Source organism: Bidens hawaiensis, unplaced genomic scaffold (genome assembly GCF_021521415.1).
Source record: "Bidens hawaiensis isolate Kalapana, Puna unplaced genomic scaffold, B.hawaiensis_p1.1 tig00013977_1, whole genome shotgun sequence".
Taxonomy (NCBI): domain Eukaryota; kingdom Viridiplantae; phylum Streptophyta; class Magnoliopsida; order Asterales; family Asteraceae; genus Bidens; species Bidens hawaiensis.
The window spans coordinates 56,095-76,969 of NW_027492194.1; the positions used below are offsets into that span (position 1 = coordinate 56,095).

Genomic DNA, 20,875 nt, shown 5'->3' on the forward strand with positions numbered 1-20,875 from the left:
CTTTGAATGTTAAATAATTTATTAGAATTTTAAGAAGTAGCATAACCCAAATTTTTAGGCCAAACATATGATAATCAATTAATCATTTAACTAATAAAAAGAATTTAGGCCCGAATCCATTATTTTGGGTCAGTTTATATTTTCGATCAACAAATTTAAATAGAAAAACCAATACACACGAAACCGAACCAAAGTACCAAACCCAAATCAAAACCAAAACAAAACGGTATTCAAAACTCCAAAACCAGTGTTTCAGTTTTGCATATTTTTGGGAAGACCCCCCCCCCCCTCTTGTCCTTCTCTTAACGAGCTCACGGTGTCTGTTTTGCAGGTTTCCGTCATTGGACTTGAGAGATCAGATTCGTATCGTTGTTAGTAGATGTTCGTACCATACCCTGTGGACTCATTGGATCTAGCCGTTAAGGGGGTTAGATTCGTGTTTCTTCACAAAAAAAATCTGCTTGTTTTGTAAAAAATGAATGTTACTCATCTAAAGATTTGGAGGATATCCTTTAATATAAATTTCACCTATTCATATTGGTTTAGAAGTAATTCGACGAACTATATAATTGCTGAATTGGTGGGTTATAAACTTAATTATAAACGTAAAATGAAAATAGAAAACATTTGCATGTATCCATTTCAAGAAAAGAAAATGGGTCAGGCTAAACGTACCCCGTGTTGCTTGTCATCCCCCCTGGAAAAACCAACTTTCATATTACCCCTTGAAATCATATAATTACCAAATTAGCACCAAATTAAGGATTTCATATTTTTTTTACAAGTTGCGTTTTTTTTTTTGGTTTAGGGTTCGGGTTTAGGGTTTCGGGTTCGGGTTTAGGGTTTACTTATTTTTGGTTTAGGGTTTAGCGTTTTTTTTTTATTTTGGGTTTAGGGTTTAGGGTTTCGCGTTTAGCGTTTAGGGTTTGGGGTTTGGGTTTAGCGTTTAAGGTTTAGGGTTTAGCGTTTAGGTTTTCGGGTTTAGGGTTTAGGGCTTATTTGGTAAAAGATAAAGAGGTAAAATAAGGATGAAGGTTCATGTATATTTTGACCTTAACATGAGTACGTAGGAAATAATGCCAACTTATATAAAAATGCGAACGTAAGAAGCAATACCAATCTACATAAACAATAACTTATAATAACAAAGAAAAAAACATAAAAACTACAACAAAAGAATCAAAATAAAAAACAAAATAATAACAGCATATACCAACAAATATTTATAACAGCAAAAATATAAATAAGCAAATACTTATAACGTCTCATAATCGAAAATTAGCAAATACGAACAAAAAATAGCAACAAACAACTATAAAAATAAACCTAATCATAACAACAAATTGGTTCTCACCGTTTTCATGTTAAGAATAAAATGTATTTGATCATATTTATAAATATATATACTATTAGGATTTAAAAAACGATATAAAGAAATTAATTAGTTTACGTATTCATCAATGCTTTCTCTCTCTCTATTATTTTGCATGATCAACTAACTGTTAGAACTTGCATGACTAACTGCTTAGTGAGAGACGTCTTTAAAGAAATTAAAAACAAATAAATTAAACTGCTTACAATTGAGAGAGAGTTTCATTTAAGTATGTTTTAGTGTTTCTAATTGTATTATACAATTTTGTATAAATTGGTATAAGGGGGACTAATATGTATAAAGAGATAATAGTAATTAATCTAATAAGTTCAGGGGGTGTACATTTAGTAAAATTGGTATAAGGGGGTACGTTTAGCAGCACCCAAAGAAAATCCATTAAACTTTGATTGCAAAGTACGTGAAAGTGTAACTAAATCTTCTTTAACAATAGATTGAAAAATGGCTTGCAACTAGGTTTGAAAATTTTTTTAACTGTAAATGGGGGAATAAATTTGTCTATGAATGTGACGAAATTGATGGAAATCAAGAAATATATACCAAAATAAATAGATTTAGTTTTCTTTAAGATGGTTTTAATCAAAATGGCGTAGTTTTCATGGGGTTCGCATGTAAGCTTACATGCCTAATAGTCTCATATTAACTTTCTCCATATAAAGTTGGATCAACATAAAGTTGAGTGAGCAAACTAGAAACTAAAGTTTGATCCAATTCTACAACTAGCAAGCCGAAAATACGCGTAAAAATAAAGTTTGATTGACATAAAGTTGAGTGAGCAATACCCAAGTTTAGATTTATTATTTTATTGTAAACAAAACGATTTGTACGTGAATATGAATAATTATAACATTAATGATATGTTAACCAAATAAAATTGATGTGGACCATTTCAGTCTAGCACAAAGCCAGCTTACCGGGGTAATGTATGCATACTAGATGAGGATGAGGTGGTTCAACAGCCAAACAATAAAATTAAACACATAACCATATAGTATGTCATCAATGAGCAATAAATCCATAAACACATAATATCGAATTGTGATTGATGAGGTATATGTGTAAATAAATAAATTTGATAAATATAGTACACATGTTACCCCCAAAAAGTGAAAGATGAAAATGGGTGTGAATTACTCATCTTAGAAAGTTTGTGAGCGAAAGAAAATAAGCAAATCAAAAAAGCGAGCTGAGACTAACCCGACAGGAAACAACCTATAATTTAATATATGAAAATAACATTAAAAACGAAAAGAACCCAATTAGAATCGTATTAAAATCATTTACGGTTTATGATTTACGATGAAAACAAGTTTTAAGCGAGCTGATGCGAGTCAGAATCCGAACAGTGAAAACGGGTTTGGGTTCTGGTCCGCCACATGTAACACGTGAAAATAAACATAGAAGTCTATAGACCGAAAGTTAATTTGACCAGAAGATACGTTAATTGCAAAATCATCAATTTTAACTTAACATAAACCTTCAAATGAAATTGATTAAATTGGACATGATAACCCTCAATCCATAATAACTGAATGAGGGATTTTGATGCTATGATGAATTAGAACAACTCTGATGTACAAACTTACCCAGAATTTGGATTAGAACTGGAACTAGAGCTATGAGAAATTGAGAAGATGAAGAAATTTGACTTTTGAAAGTCAGCCGATGATGAACACTTGAGCTAGGACTTGAATTCATGAATTAGAGGGTGAATTGATGAATTAGAAGCATATAATGAATGATAAGGGACCTTGGTTTACATATGAGTCGAATTATAGCTTCATGTTTGTCAATAATTTGGAGATAATTCGTTTAAACTTAAAACGAATAAAGATAAACACTAGAATGTGATCAAGTTGGAGTATTTATCATGAATTAGATGATAAAACTCATGGGATTATGATAGTATATGTAACAACTCGGAATTTTTACCCGTATTCGTTTAATATTTTATCCAGTATTCGACCTGTTTTTATACGGGAAATTTTATCCGTAAGATATCACGTGTATCGAGTTAATTAAATTATTGTTATATTATGGTTTAACTAATTATATAAAATACTTTCATATTTATTTATTTTGGCAAAATTACCCAAACTAACACTTTTACCTAATTATGCTTCCATCTTCAATCTCTAAGGGCTAAAATGCAAATACTATATTATTATAATTCCTATTGTCCAGATCTGATTAACCTGGATCCGATCCAAACCCATTTTGAACCCAACCCGCGACCCATATTGTTTTCTTGTAGCTTAATTATCGCGATTAAACTTGGAATTTGTTATATTCGTTTATATGATAAGAACAACCTAAACCGACTTATTAATTAGGTAAATCAAGCATAAACAGATCATGTTTACTAAATTAAACGAACCCGTCTAAAACCGTTTACCATTATACCCTTTTACATATGCCATAACTCAATTAAACCCGTCCTTAGCTCTTCTATGACATCGCCAGCCTAACCCCCTTATTCAATTACCCTGCCGTCGATGCTACAGTTCGTTCTGAATAACCCTTTGGCCACACCCTTTATCCCATCGATCATCATAATTTTATCATCCTTGAAGGTAATTGTTGTTCTGGTTTTATTCGTCATTGATCAGTGAACAAAAACCCTAATATTAATTAAACTAAAACTTAACGGATCGGATGATTTGCAAATTAGGGTTTATAGGAATTGGGGATTTTATCAGTATTGTTATTAAACTTTGTTTCTTGAGTGTTAAACAACTAACACACTCAGCCCAGTTGGCTGGGTGTTGGTGTGCTAACCTTGGAGCGGCTGGTCACCCGGGTTCGACCAGCAGCCCACTTTTTGTTTCTTTGTTTTTGTTTTATTGTTTTAGGCATTTAAATGAATTTACAAACTATTATAAATATTATTAAATATAACACAAACATTATTTTATTAAACGAACATCTTAGAGCTTACGTTTCCCGTTCGTAAATCTCACTAGAAGTTTCGTTTATGTGTGTGTGTGTATGTTTGTATATTAAGTAAATCGTAATGAACTTTAATTTTATTAAAACCCGACATTTTTAACCCTCACACTTCGTCATTCAATGTTTTATAAATTTGTTTATATATATACATATTCAATAAACGTATTAAATATATCTTCTTTAAAAAGATTTAAACAATATTTATTTGCACCTTACTACTTATTATATTTAAATAATTACATGTTATGGTTATGATTATCTACTTAATAATACATTAGTATTTTATTTATTCGGATAATTATAATGATATTTTACACCAAATTTAGCTATCTAAATTATTAGTTTATAAATGTGATTATATATTTTTCATATAGAGTAAACAAGGGTAATTTCATAAATATTAAAAATAATGACTTTAATAAATAAATGTGAAACAATAATATTAATCTTTGCAATAATAATTATTATAGAAATTCATCGATCAATTTATAAACATTCTAAATTCCAAACCTATCTTAACTCAAATCATCGAAATCCTAAATTCATTATACGTGTTATATCTTTTATAATTAATTCACATTACTATTATTTTAACTAGGAATCCTTGACGGTATATCCCGAAAGATTTATCTTTCTTACATCATCACTTATATTTCGTCCATCCGATCAGGTGAGTAATCACTCCCCTATTTTACTTGTTTTCAAATGTTTTGGGGACACTTGCGTACCATTTATCATATTATTTATCTTATTATTTCTCAAACGCAAACTGTGATCTTTGTGTTGTGTATCAATTGACTGTTACTTGTTATTTGCTTACATGCTTACTTGAATCGCATTCGGAGAGGTCCAACATAATCTCATTATAGTATGATCTTACGACCGTCGTAGTGGCCGGAGCCCGATCGCATTGGCAATGGTTTCACCGACACCCTCATTTTTGGTAACCAATGCTCATTCGCATGGCAACGGTTTAGCCCTTTCTTTATGGTTGATTGTTTATGTATGTGCTATGGTTTAATTGTTTATACTCACAGATAACAGTTTTGCCTATTTTTATTCATTCATTTATATCATTATATATTACCATTTTTGGTTGTGTCAAAACTGGTGATCTACTCACTCAACATGTGTTGTTGACAAATATATATTTTGTACACATTTGCAGGTTATAGAATTGGATTGCTTATCGAACTGAAGTTCACGTAGAGATGCTTTTTAGGATACAAACTTAATCAATCACTGTTGTAATTTCGTTATACTTGATGTACTTAACGGTAATTGTTTTATTTGAAATTATTAAATAGATATTGAAACTTATATTGTGCATGATAGTAACCTTGAGAGCTGTGGCAATCAGATCACGCCCCGACATCTCCGCCTTAGGTTGGGGTGTGACATTATATAGTTAGGAATATTCAGAACCTTTGAATTTGAACTACAACACGATTAGGATAAAGATTTGAGGATAAACGAGCTAAAAATCGATTAAAATCGAGATTTGTTGCACCACTCGATTCCCCGCACTGCACGTAGCACTTAACCCCTCTCCTACGCTCCGCCTGGAGAGGGTAGTTATACTAGCAGTTTCACTTTTGATAATATTAGCCCCTATAGTTTTAGAAATGCGTTTTTAGGTCAAATTAAGTGTTTTTAAGGATGCTTTAACATGATTAAATACCAAACCAATATAAAATGCATTAAACACCATAAAATACTAATAAACACTCAATTTAACTAATAGAAAGAATCTGAATAGAAGTCCGGGTCAGGCAAACAAATAAACCGAAATTGACAAATGTCACACACAATACCATCATGGACACGTACACAATAATAGAGTCATGGAAGCAAGTGAATACAACACGTAATCGAAAATGGCAGCTGTAAAAAAATAAGATCCAAGTATAATAATTGCATGAACAAATGAACAGATGACACGAAGTTTGATTTCTATGGAACAGATGACTATGATCTTTTAGTACAATCAAATCGTCTACTTATACAACGCTCAATATAATCACTCAAATCCTATGTTTAGGGTATTTGAAGAAGAGATTTTCAAATTGTGTACCTCCAGAGGCGGTGATTAGGGCTAGATAAGCATGTTGAGATGAGCATTCTTCTAATTTGTTCTTGGCTCCTCCGTTTTGGGCAATTTTTTATGGAATTAGGAATGTAGCAGGTGCACTGGAATCCGTCTGAATGACTGGTAGTGGTGGAGTCGGTGTTGATACCGGTGGCATTGTTGCTTCTCATTGCAAAGGTTTACGGCTCCGGTGTTGAGGCTTATACGTCGAAGCCATGGTGGCATTAAACCATACGCCACCTTCGTTGTAACATGTTGATTTTTCGCGTTTTATTTTAATAAATTAAATTTCGTATTCGTGGTTAAGCTTGTAAACACGATCCGGTAATTTATCAAATCATTGATAATATAACTCTAGCGTGTGCGAGGTTTGTCAAAATTCCGTTAGTTTTAGTTTATATGTTTGGTTAAATAAACTTTAGGGACTAAAGTGTGATTTCCTTAAAGCTATAAAAGATTTAATTTATTTATAACTAAATATATCAAACATGAGGGGCCAAAGTGTAACATTTATAAACTATATATATATATAAACCTTAAAAATAACCCTAACCCTAACCCTAACCCTAACCCATAAACAACCAAGCCCCCCTCCTCCCCCTCCCCCACCTCGTCTTTCAGGCAGCTCTGGCTGCCGGAGAGGCAGTCCCGCAAGTCCCTTCCATCATAGCCGACCCTGCTACCTCCGACGCACCACCACCGACCCCTGATTCCCCCTTGTCCGTTCATTTTTCTTTCCCACATAGGGATTCCGGCAACAGCAACGAAGTCCGGTTTTTTTATTATTTATATACTTATCAAATTGTTGTTACTATTAGTACTAATGTCACTACATAAAAATTATTTTTAGTGTTATTATGTTTAACTTACTATTATACTCCCTCCGTCCTTCTACAAGTGTCATGTTTTGAAAAACACAAATTATAAGAAAATTTAATGATTGCACTTTTTTCTTAACAAATGATTATAATGCCCTTCACATATATAAAAACACAAAATTTAAGAAAGTTTTAATGCTTGCATTTTTAAGGGTAAATATGGAAATTAATTAACAAAGTTTAAAAGTGAACAATTGTAATGGGACAAAGTAAAGTGAAATGTGGACACTTTCAAAGGGACGGAGAGAGTATTTATTTATTATTACTATTATTATTATTAATATTAATATTATTATTATTACCATTATAATTATAAATGTTAAAGTTGTTAAAGATCATATTATTATTTATTAAAATCATATTTTTTATCATTAATTATTAGTAATAATATTATTATATTTATTTTGTGAACTCGTTTAGAAATCGAACCAACATCGAGTATGGTATCATTATTACTATCAATATTATTTATTATTATTATTATTATTATTATTATCAACAACACTTTAATTAATACTAAGATTAATATTCTTTAACTATTATTATTAGTATTATACTATATTACTATTATTAATAAGAATAATTGTTATTATTATTATACTATATTAGTATTATAATTAATAATTATTGTTATTATTATTATTATTATTATTATTATTATCATCATCATTAATACCGGCATTGTTAAATTTAATACTATATTATGCTTCAACTCGTTTAAAAACCGAACCAACGTCAGACATGATTATCATTAACGTTACCGTACTCCTTTAAAGGTTTCATAGTTACTATTCTCTTAACAAAATATTATCACTATATTAATCAATAATATTAATTAATTATATTATTATAAACTTTATTGTCAAATCATTTTATAAAACCAATCTTTTGATTTAAACTCTGTTAATTTCTATTTCATCATTTAAAGCAATAATATAATATAATTTTATTTCCATTAGCGATAAAGGGTAATTTCCAAACGTTAACAAGATAACCGATATTCGAGTAACAACCGAATCTCTCGTTATAGGTTTCAATATATGATATCTAGTTTGGTTCTACTTTCACGAAATATAAATGTTTATATTATATTATTTGTTCTATTTAAGGTGTTTGTCGTTTCAAGTCGGATCCGTTCTTTCTCGTTCGCTAGCTTGTGCATTATTTTATCTATCTATTATTCTCGTTTTATCAATCGAGGTGAGTACTTTCATACCTCGTTTTCCATCTTTTGTTTTGAGGTGACATTTCATATTTATTCAACTAAATGATTTATACTTGAATCTTAAACCACAAACGTTATCGTATACTTTACTTAAATAATTGCTCGATTTGGTGTTTTATGATTATATGCCTATGTGTTTATCGCTTTTGGTTGGTTGATCTATAAATCCTAGACTATTTGGCATCTCCTTATAGCAATGTGTCGTTAACGTAATGCAATTAACGATAACTATAAAATCCTATACTATTTGGCATCCCCTTATAACTAGGTGTCGCTAACGTAATTCTATTAGCGATATCTATTTATCCAAGTTATTGCTTTTATTTATCATTTCGTATACAAGTTTTGTGGCTTTTTCTTACTATATACTTATATGCTCAAACTTATGAATTGCTCACCAACCTTTGTGTTGACAAACTTTATTTTATGAAATATTACAGGTTTGACTTTTGTTAACTCGAGGACATGATGAAAAACGTTACCAAGACTATTAGGATATTAGTAAAACAAACAATATAATTGTTACTTGTATTCAATTTGTTTGTGTGAATGAGATGTGTTGTTTATTGATTTATGAAATAAAATGAGTTGATTAAATATTGTCACTTTAAATAGTGTCTTGTGTTTTTGTCCAATCATGTTGCACCCCTGCATGTTTCGCCGCCTTTGGTCGGGGTGTGACATTCGTCGTATAGCCACATCACCCTCGAGGTCGAGACAGCCGAATATCTGAGACCGAAAAGATAGTTTTGCGGTGACAGATTGGTAAATGCAACGTGACAATAATTTAGAGAAAGGAACGACGAGGGAGGGCAGGGAAGGTAGGAGACGAAGAGTTAATGATGTCTTTGCAACGTAGCAAAAAAATTTAGAGAAAAGACAACTTGTACAGTTAGCAAAAGAATTTGTATATCTTATGAATAGTATAGTATTGACATGTGAGATAACGATATGTTGCAATTTTAATAGTTATATAGGATTGATTTCTTTTGAGAACCACTTTGAGTTTTAAGAGCTTGAAAGAACTCAACGTAACAAGTTTTTTTTTCGAATTTTTTTACACATGTGTAATACGTAAGTGGAAGTGATGTACAAAAAATTACGGTATTTTTTTATACACCGAATCGACTTTTTACACATGTGCAACTAACGTTTAAACTTGTGTAATTATCAAAAATACTTATTCTCTCTCTCCTGCTTCATTTTTTAATTAAATTTAATCTCAGCCACACATTTCATATCATTTAATTAAATGTGTGGTCTAAAATTGAGTTTTAAAGTTCTTAAAACTTATCATGGTTCTCAAAATAACCCTTCCCTAGTTATATAATGTGGTAAAAGCATTTGTGATAAGATATTGATCACGATTATATTAATAAAATAAACAAATACACTCTCTTTGTATCATTGGAAATTCGTAGTACCATATACACATATAAACAAAAATAACTAAAAAAATACAATATAAAGTTATGACTTCATTCATACCAAAGTCCTTTACGTGTGATCAAAACAACAAAGTCTTGAGCAATCTTCAACGAGTTGAAACTACATCGGAATCATGTTGATCAATTTGTTGAATTCACATTGAAATCGCGCTCACATAGTCTATCTCGTGTTGGCCGCGACCTCAACATCACCTTCGAATCTTGTCTTATTGTATGGTTGGTGGGTCCGTCTTGACCACCCAAAGCCATCTGCCCTCCTAGCTGCAAGACTGAATATATTGAAGTTTTTGGTTGTGGCTGAGGATTTCTTTTAAACATACGTCCCTTTAAAGAGATTTCGAAGTTCGAACCACCTCCGCGAGCCCGTCTGTTTCCCAAGGCACAACATCTAGAGTAGTATGTACCGCTGGGATTACCCTAGCACCCGAACCATAGTTATAACACGAGATTGGGATCGAAATATTTTTTAATGTTGGTAAATTCAAGTTTAATTAACGGGGAAATTTTCAAAATGTCTCACTTTTTAGAGAGAGATTCTAAATATGTCACTCAAAAGTTCAAATTCTCCCTCTATCCTTTTACTAATTCGTCTTCGCCTCTAAGTTAGAAGTTTGAGACGATATATTTCTTAACTTGCCGACTCCCCACCATATTAGCTCATAATCCGTCGCTTCTCTGCCATGTTAGCTCAAAACCCATCACATCTCCTCCATGTTAGCTCAAAACTCGCCGCTTTCTTGCTATGTTAGCTAAAAAAATGAGACATTTTGGGTTTTTCCCCCCTTAATTAACGGAGATAGTGGATAGTTATTGAAAATGCATAAAGATAAACGTGAGAATTAGAACATGGCTTGCAATTTTGAATGGAGTCTTCACCGGGTCGGGTAGCCATGAATACATAACTACATAAGTAATTACATAACTAAACCATTATACAGTTTTGCATATTTTCAACATAATAAAAGTTTTAATGCACGTTTATAAAACTAAAGAGACATACTAAGTGATATTTGTTAAACATTGTAGGACATTTACTTTTAAACCCTAGAACTCTAGAAGTGATGAAACAACATGATATTTTTTAGTTTTAAATTTTCAATAAAATCAAGGTTTATATTATTTTTTGTAGTAACTTATAAAAAGTAATTATTAAAGGAAATAAAATTTAACAACCTATAAACAAGAGATTATTTAAAAGAAAAGTAAGTAAATATGATAACATAAATTAGTAATCTTAAAAATAAAAAAATTAAAATGAAGAATAAACGATATAGAAAGTCAATACACAGGAAATGTTTTTGTTTCTTGCAGCACCGGCAAAGCGACTGTGCCGCCGATTCATTATCAGTCAATGTCAAATCTCTCTCTCTGTCCAGTCTCCACTCTGTTGCAATGACGTGACTCCCACGATGGATATTTCAGATTTGTTTTCTTGCAAAACCTAAAAGACATCAAGCTAGTGTCCAAGATAGGTGGTAAATATTTTCATCTTTAACCCCTATATTTTAGTTAAGTTTTATTTAGTTCCCAGTCTAACAAAGTTTGTTTAGCCATATATATTTAAATTTTACTAAAGTAAAACCGTAATATGATTATAGTCACTTATTTAGCAAAGCATGCTGATTTGTATAAATTGTAATAACTTATAGTTAAAAGAACCTAAATTGGACAAATAAATGTTGTAAAAGTATTTACTTTAATCCCACATATACCTATATTGACAAGTGTTTCAGAGTGACGTACACTTCTAATTTAAAATATATAACATAAGTAAAATATTATACGTTTTTGTATCTTTTCAAAGTGATTAAAGTTTGAATATGGTTTTACAAAATCTAAGAGATTATATAATTATAAGTCAAGTGAGGGGGTGAGGGTGTTTGGTTTCCTTATTTATGCTTCTTTATAACTTATAACTTATTAAAAAGTTAAGTTTTTTTAATATGTGAGAGGACAATTTTATAAGTTACAAAGTTGTAACTTATGACTTTTTCATAAGATATAAGGATATAAAAATAAGGAATCCCAAACATCAATTGAAAGTTTAAATGTGGTTTTATAAAACCTAAGAGATGATATAATAAGTCAACCGATACAGCCTAATGTGACTTTTGAGGTTCTATTATATCCTCTTCTCCTCCACATCCACCGCCGACGATTCCATCTCTCCTCCACCCTATAGTCATCGACATACTATACATATTTTACCTCTAAAAAACAATATGCTATTTGTTTGCTTTCTAAACAAAGAATAAAAGGTTTCTTACTGTTGGCATTTATTTAGTTTGATGGACAAACTTTATTATACTATTATAAAATATAATGTGTTTATTAATTAGGTTCTATGCACAACACCCACAAAAGTTTTAACCTTCCTCTTATTATTTCTTTAGAAGTTAACTCATTATATAGGTTTGTGCAATTGTGCATGAGAAGTTAAGAACTTCTTTCAGTTGATGTTTATAGCTTGTACTACACACATTTTAATATTTAATATTCAAAATTATATTTTACACAATACTATATTCTAAACTAAACTATTTATATTTTACCTGAAGTTCAATTATCTTTTACCAATAATCATCCAACCAACATAAACTTGCACAAATGAGAAAACTGAATACACCACTGGTTGAATATGTATTTTCTTTCTAAATCCAAGGGGTCAAAATGTAATATTCTTGGAATTTCACCAAAAGCGTATGGTGGGATTTCAAATCAATAGAGGTTTAGGGTTTCTTTCTTGTTATTTGCCTCCATTGTTTGTTGCTCCCAAATACCTCCACCGCAATTTCATCGACGACCAAACAAACACTATGTCCGGGTCCGAAGCTCCACCACTCATCAATGAATACACAAAACAGTTGAAGGAACCTTTACAGTTGATTCACACACTCACCGAAATGAATGTCTTTGCTCAAAACCCGTCATTCCCTAAAGTTTACGAGCCCTCAATCCCCAAAATTGTCATTTTAGATGAAGGAAACGCAGGAACGAGAGTCGTTAACGGACTCGTAGGGTTAAATATACCTTTTGATCTTGGCATACCCATCGTTTTAGACTTCAAAACCGACTCTAACACTTCTTCTAGAAAGATCTCGCTTCAGTTTAAGGGTCAAGATTTTGAATCTCCGGAGAAAGTGGTGGCTGAAAAAGATTTTCAAGCCGTCATTTCAGAATATATGAAAGAAGAGGTTGGAGATAAAGATTTGTCAAATGGAGAGCTGGTTGTGACTGTTGTTCACCCTGCGCTATGTGAGTTGATATTAATCTGTCTGCCACAACTCCATACACATAAAGAAGATGATAAAGATAAAGACTCAGAAGAGATTACACGATTCGTTGGTACGTAGTAATAATTTGTTGATTATGTTATTATTATTTTACTAATTTTGAATTTAATAATAGTTTACTTGTTTGTATTAATTAGCTTATATCAATAAGTATGTCGAAGAATGTTAGGTATTACGTGTATGCGGCTGACCCGAAAGGAATCGGATAGGGCGACAGAAATCAATACAATACAACGGCTCGGGCCTTAAGAACTTAACGGTATTTCTAATTGATTTCTAAAACGGACAACAATATGAGAAGTAATAAACGCAGTGGAATAAATGACAAAACTAAACTGAAATCAGAACCTGGAACAAATGGTCCGCGGCAATAATTCTTCTGTAGCGGCCTGCTTCTGTTTCAGGTGATTGGCAAATTTGATGTTGGCTTTGACTTTTGATTCAAGAAAGAAACAATTGATTATATTAATAATAATATAATCGGATGTTGATTGACTTCACCACACACATGCACAGACTCAATTTCAAACAAACAACTTATTGCAATATAATAATTGTTGATGGCGGCAGAAAGTTCTCACAAGTCACGAACACAGATTGCAAATCAATAATATTGTATGTATTAGTGGTGGCAGTAGGTCAACGATCTCACAAACACTAATAACAATATTATAATAAAGCAATAATTAAACGTAAAGCAGTAAATAGGGACACGGGATTTACGTGGTTCGGTCACGGTGTGTAACCTACGTCCACGGGCAACGAACATGGTCTCTTCTTTTATTGAGGTGCTCAAGAAATTACAAGATACAACATTGTTTATATAGGGAGGCTAACTAGGGTTTTTTTTTTCTTTCTTCATAAGTTACAAGAAATAATATAAAACGGGCCACTAAAGTTGAGTGGGTGGCCAGCCCATTCAACCCTTCTAGTCTTCAACTGCCCAACCCAAGACGGGCCGGGGCTACACCCGTATTAAACCCAACAATCTCCCACTTGGAGCCTCGGAACGTCTTCACTTGCTCCACCTGTAAACACACCAGTACTTGTAATCTTTTGTCTTCAATATAAACCATGTCTTCTACCTGTTCGTCGCCACCTCCTCAACACTATTCCTGGAGACCAACTGAAGCTACACATAGCTTCAGTTTGTCCAAGGTCACAACCTTGGTAAACATATCCGCCGGATTCCTGTCTCCCCTAATGTTGTCCAACCGAATAGTCCCATCACTGACTAAACCCCGAATGTAATGATAACGCATATGAATGTGCTTTGTTTTACCATGATACACAGGATTCTTGGCTAATTTCACAGCACTTTCATTATCGCAGTACAATGGATAATCTATTTGTTCCCTGCCTAACTCCTCTAAGAAAGTCCTCAACCAAACAAGCTCTTTACTCGCTTCAGCAGCTGCCATATACTCAGCTTCTGTGGTTGAGAGTGCCACACTCTTTTGCAGTCTAGACTTCCAACAGATTGCAGTATCCCCCATAGTGAACACATATCCCGTAGTACTCTTATAAGTCTCCTTACATCCGCCCAAGTCAGCATCTGAAAACCCTTTAAGAATTGCATTCTTGCATTTAAAGCATAACGCCATCTTTGAAGTTCCCTTTAGGTACCTAAGCAGCCACTTCACTGCTTCCCAATGTGCTTTCCCTGGATTTGACATGAACCTGCTAATAACTCCCACTGCGTGAGCGATATCAGGTCTCGTGCATACCATTGCATACATAAGACTACCCACTGCAGATGCATAAGGAATCTTTGCCATATCTGCCTTTTCTCCATCAGTACTAGGAGACTGATCCTTAGAAAGTTTAATATGACTACCCATAGGTGTACTTCGAGTAGCGGTTTTCTCATCGCTTATGTTAAACTTCTCTAAAATCTTCCATATGTATTTCTCCTGAGATAAAGTTAGAGAACTGTCCTTATTGTTTCTGGTGATGCTCATGCCAAGAATTTGCTTGGCTGGACCTAAATCTTTCATTTCAAATTCTTCAGACATCTGTCGCTTCAACTTATTAATCTCTGACATGTCTGAACCGGCAATCAACATATCATCTACATACAACAGTAGAATGATATAAGAACTGGCGAATTTCTTGAGATAACAACAGTGGTCCATCTCACATCTTTTATATCCATTCCTGCCCATAAAATCATCAAACTTGATATACCACTGCCTGGGCGCCTGCTTCAACCCATAAAGACTCTTCTTTAACTTGCACACCATGCTTTCTTTACCAACTGTTTGAAACCCCTCTGGCTGTGCCATGTAGATATCCTCCTCAAGGTCACCATGCAGAAAAGCTGTCTTCACATCCAACTGCTCCAGATGTAAGTTTTCTGCAGCCACAATACTAAGCACCAGTCTGATTGTAGTCATTTTTACCACAGGGGAAAATATCTCATTATAATCAACCCCATGCTTTTGTTGGAACCCTTTCACTACCAATCGTGCTTTGTATCTCTTTGTATCATCACTTTCATCCTTGATCCTGAATACCCATCGGTTCTGAAGAGCTTTCTTCCCGGCCGGAAGCTTTGTAAGAACCCAAGTCTCGTTCTTGTTAAGTGAATCCATCTCTTCTCTCATCGCTTTCTCCCACTGAGACGCGTCTTTCAAGCTCATTACTTCAGAGTAACACTGTGGTTCACCATTCTCTGTCAGTAGAAGGTAATTAACAGAAGGAGAATATCTTTTAGGAGGTCTAATGGTTCTGGAAGACCTCCTAACCTCTAGCTGAGGTGTAATAATTTCTTGTTCTAGTGGAGACTGTTCAGTATTAGGCTCTGAACTCCCACTGTCAGAGAAATCCTCAAATTCATCTGCATTTTCTTCCAGAACCTCTTCTGATGTTTCGGAGCTCTGACTATCAACCTTCTCACTTGAATCTTCAAACTCTACATGTTCTTTATCAACTTCTTGTGTGAATGACTTTCTATCTTTGTAAAGTCTTGCTTCATTAAAAACCGGATCACGAGCCCGACATACCTTTCTGGCCTCTGGATCCCAAAGCCTATAGCCCATCTTTGCGTCTCCATAGCCTATAAAAGTACACTTCTTCGCCTTAGGGTCAAGCTTGTCCCTCTCAGTATCTTTTATCCCAATGTAAGCATCACAACCGAACACTTTAAGATGTTTGAATTTAACCTCTTTTCCACTCCATACTTCCTCTGGAAGTCTGAATCCAAGAGGAACTGACGGTCCTCTATTTATAAGATATGCAGCAGTGTTGACTGCATCTGCCCAGAAGGTCTTTGGAAGCCCTGCATTTAACCTCATTGCCCTAGCTCTTTCATTCAGTGTCCTATTAATTCTTTCGGCTACTCCATTCTGCTGTGGCGTACCGGGAACGGTATTAATCATCTTTATACCCCTCTCAGCACAGTAATTAACGAATTCCTTGCTGATGTACTCCCCACCATTGTCAGACTTTAAACACTTCACTTTCAGATTCGTTTCCATCTCCACGGCTGCCCTCCATTTCTTAAAAATCTCAAATACCTCGAACTTGTTTTTGAGAAAATAGACCCATAGCTTCCGTGTAGCGTCATCAATGAAAGTAACGTAGTAGTTGGAGCCTCCTAATGATGATACTGGTGTTGGTCCATACACATCAGTATGAACGAGCTCAAGTTTCTTTGCTTTAAGTGTTTTTCCTGATTTTATGAAGGTGACCCGTTTCTTCTTGCCAAGCACACAAGGTTCACAGAACCCTGTATCAAGTTCCACCTTTTTCAAATCAGGGAATTTTCCTTTCTCTGCCAGTATCTTCAAACCTTTCTCACTCATGTGGCCGAGTCGTTGATGCCACAAACATGATGGACTCGGTCCACTAGCCACTGAATTCACCTCTCCCGCTGAGATTTCTGCCATGTACAACGTACCCTTTTTCTTCCCGTGAACAATTACCAAGTTACCTTTTATGACCTTCCATTGCCCTCCTCTGAAAGTAACACTATAACCTTCAACATCAAGCTGCCCAATAGAAATCAGCATCTTCCTTAACCCAGGAATTATTCTGACATCTTTCAGAGTCCATGTAGTTCCTAAAGAAGTCTTCAAGTCGATATCCCTCATCCCGGTAATATCTAGAGCCTCATTATTCGCCAAACGGACTTTACTAAAGTTTCCTGTTCTAACATTCATTAGACTCTTTGTGCTAAACGTGGCATGGAAAGACGCACCAGAGTCCATGATCCAAGACTCAACTGTGTTCTCAACACAACAGACTAGGGCTTCATCATCTGAAACTTCATTTGTAGCAGCATTTACTTCCGAAGTAGATTTTACTTCCTTTTTCTGTTGAGGTGCTGGTGGGTTGGTACATTGACTTCTGAAATGCCCATTCTCCTGGCAATTCCAGCAGGTAATATCTTTTCTTGGTCTAGACTTGCTTCTTTTCTTAGATTTTGATCTACCCCTGTTGCCTCCTTTGTTCCTGCTTCTCCCTCTACCTTCAGCACTTAGCAAAGTGCTTGATGATTCTCCATTATTCCTCCTTCTAGAATCTTCATTCAAAATCAGGTCACGAACTTTGTTGAAAGTCAAGGCATCCGAACCAACTGAACTGGTGACTGCAGTGATTGTTCCTGACCAGCTGTCAGGTAATGAAGACAAAAGTAGGCAAGCTTGCAATTCATCATCAATCTTGAACTTCACCGATGATAAACGTCTCAGGTGAGAATTGAAGGTGTATATGTGTTCGGTAACAGAACTCCCGGATTAGGAACACCTTATTTGCAGATGATGGCTTCTCATACATGTTTGACAACGCCTCCATGATTCCACGCGCTGTGGTTTCGTCTAAGATGTTGTACGCCACGTTCATAGACAAGGCAAGCCTAATTGTTGACTTCGCCTTCTTGTCAATAGCTTTCCACTCATCTGTAATCTTTTCTGGCGGTTCCTCCAAAGCCACATCTAGATCTTTCTGTATTAGCAAATCCGTGATTTGCATCTTCCACCATCCAAAGTTTTGTCCATCGAACTTCTCGATTTTCGTTTTACCCTCATCAGCCATAATACCGGAGATCAAAGAGTGAGAGCCAACACTAGCTCTGATACCACTTGTTAGGTATTACGTGTACGCGGCTGACCCGAAAGGAATCGGATAAGGCGACAGAAATCAATACAATACAACGGCTCGGGCCTTAAGAACTTAACGGTATTTCTAATTGATTTCTAAAACAGACAATAATATGAGAAGTGGAATAAATGACAAAACTAAACTGAAATCAGAACCTGGAACAAATGGTCCGCGGCAATAATCCTTCTGTAGCGGCCTGCTTCTGTTTCAGGTGATTGGCAAATTTGATGTTGGCTTTGACTTTTGACTCAAGAAAGAAACAATTGATTATATTAATAATAATATAATCGGATGTTGATTGACTTCACCACACACATGCACAGACTCAATTTCAAACAAACAACTTATTGCAATATAATAATTGTTGATGGCGGCAGAAAGTTCTCACAAGTCACGAACACAGATTGCAAATCAATAATATTGTATGTATTAGTGGTGGCAGTAGGTCAACGATCTCACAAACACTAATAACAATATTATAATAAAGCAATAATTAAACGTAAAGCAGTAAATAGGGACACGGGATTTACGTGGTTCGGTCACGGTGTGTAACCTACGTCCACGGGTAACGAACAGGGTCTCTTCTTTTATTGAGGTGCTCAAGAAATTACAAGATACAACATTGTTTATATAGGGAGGCTAACTAGGGTTTTTTTTTTCTTTCTCCATAAGTTACAAGAAATAATATAAAACGGGCCACTAAAGTTGAGTGGGTGGCCAGCCCATTCAACCCTTCTAGTCTTCAACTGCCCAACCCAAGACGGGCCGGGGCTACACCCGTATTAAACCCAACAATGAAGACACGGAGTGTTTGTTTCTAAATCTCTTGTCTTGTTCATCCAACATGAATCACTTATTATCAAAACAGATTCTCTCTGGACAAGATCTTCAAGGCACACGAACAATTGTAGTTTTCACAGAACTTGGTTCAGCATCCAGCCATATGATCTCTTGTGTAATCTCTTCAAAAATTGAGCACCACCCGCTTTGGGTATTTCTTCATTCGAGACAAGGTGATGTTGATAAAGATTCTGCCTTATTAAATAGGGTTAGAAAAGAATGTGTTGGTTTTGAAGCGATTTCAAAGCAGATTGTTCTTGCTTTCTTAGCCATCATTTATGGCCCTTCTTCTCACGTCCTTATTAGAATCAAATGGGATCTTCAAATGTCAACAGATGAGATTGGAAGGACTAACATGAAGTTTAATTCTCTCAATGATGCTAAGAAGAAAATCTCATCAGTTATCAATTCTGCAACTACTACTTTACAAAACTTATTTGTTGCAGAAGAATACAAAGAGTATGAAGAAGATAAGAAGATGCATGCGGCTGCGAAATTTGTAACCTAGTTTACAACTTTCAAGGATGACATGATGAGTTTGAAACCTGCTGAGAAAAAGTTGTTTTTGCAAGACGAAATTGAGTTATTGAAAGATAGAAACTGGCCCGGATCCGCAAAATACGTTCCGGCGACAATCATGAACGCACTTTTAAGCAAAAAACTTGCTTATGCATATGGTGTAATAGAGGAATCTATCTCGAACATATGGGATTACATCGAGTATGTCATAGTTAATGTTCTGTTGGATCATTGTCAAGATTGTAAGCAATTGCATCCGTATTTGCAAAATGTTGCTACAAGATTGATTGAAGATTTAAAGATAGATTTTCAGAAAAAATTGCATGAGCTTCTTGAACTCGAAAAAAACTTCGTATTCACATGCAATGAAGAATATGAGAGGCAACTTGAAGGGATGAAAAGTTTGAAGTTAGTGATCCCAAAAGAGTTATCTGCAGGAGGAAAACACTTGGTAAGTGTTGAAGGTGTAGGAGATGAGATTTGTGTAGATCACTTGGTGTTAGTTGCTCCTGAGTTACTAAAAAAGGCATTTGATTTGAAAAAACACATGAAGATATATTGGAAATTTGTGGTGGAAAGATTGGTTGATAATTGTGCATTGAGTATCTTTGCTCTTATCAATGATGTTGGTGCATAAATGTCAGTAGTTCATAGTCTAGTGTCTGTAATCGAGTCTGTAATGTTATTTATGTTTTTGTTTAAGCGAAGTTGTTAACAAGTTCGCCTAGGCGAACTTGTTGAACAAGCGAAGTTATGGACAACTTCGCCTGAACATATCAGGCGAAGTTGTCGTGTATTTATATACCAGCTTACGGCTTGGTTTATAGTGAGTCGTTTAAGTCAGTCGAGTTGATCTGAGTTCATTGTAACGTGAGGACGAGAGTCTGTATCAGTGATTCATATCACGTGAGTTCAGTTATTAATATATAACGTGTTTCGGTTTATTCGTGTGTGTTTGTTTGATTTGCTTTCTACGCTCGTAACGATCTACGCAGGGATTCCGCACCTGAGTAGACCGAGATATCTCGTGTGATCCGTCAAGGGAACCTACAATTGGTATCAGAGCATTTGCTCGATTGTGTGGTTCGGGATATTCACGCGGGTGTAGAAATCGTTCCGTTTCGACTATTCGCGGGACGTG

General features: G+C 34.6%; 1 protein-coding gene across 1 annotated transcript; it reads left to right on the top strand.

Annotated features, from left to right (window-relative positions):
- Positions 1-19,747: 19,747 nt before the first annotated feature.
- Positions 19,748-20,371, top strand: LOC143545438 (dynamin-related protein 4C-like). Its single transcript, XM_077037338.1, has one exon. It carries the CDS (start codon positions 19,748-19,750, stop codon positions 20,369-20,371), a length of 624 nt encoding a protein of 207 aa, XP_076893453.1.
- The last annotated feature ends 504 nt before the right edge of the window (positions 20,372-20,875 follow it).

Coding starts and splice junctions, on each gene's coding strand:
- LOC143545438 (XM_077037338.1), top strand. CDS start 19,748: ATGAGTTTGAAACCTGCTGAGAAAAAGTTGTTTTTGCAAGACGAAATT.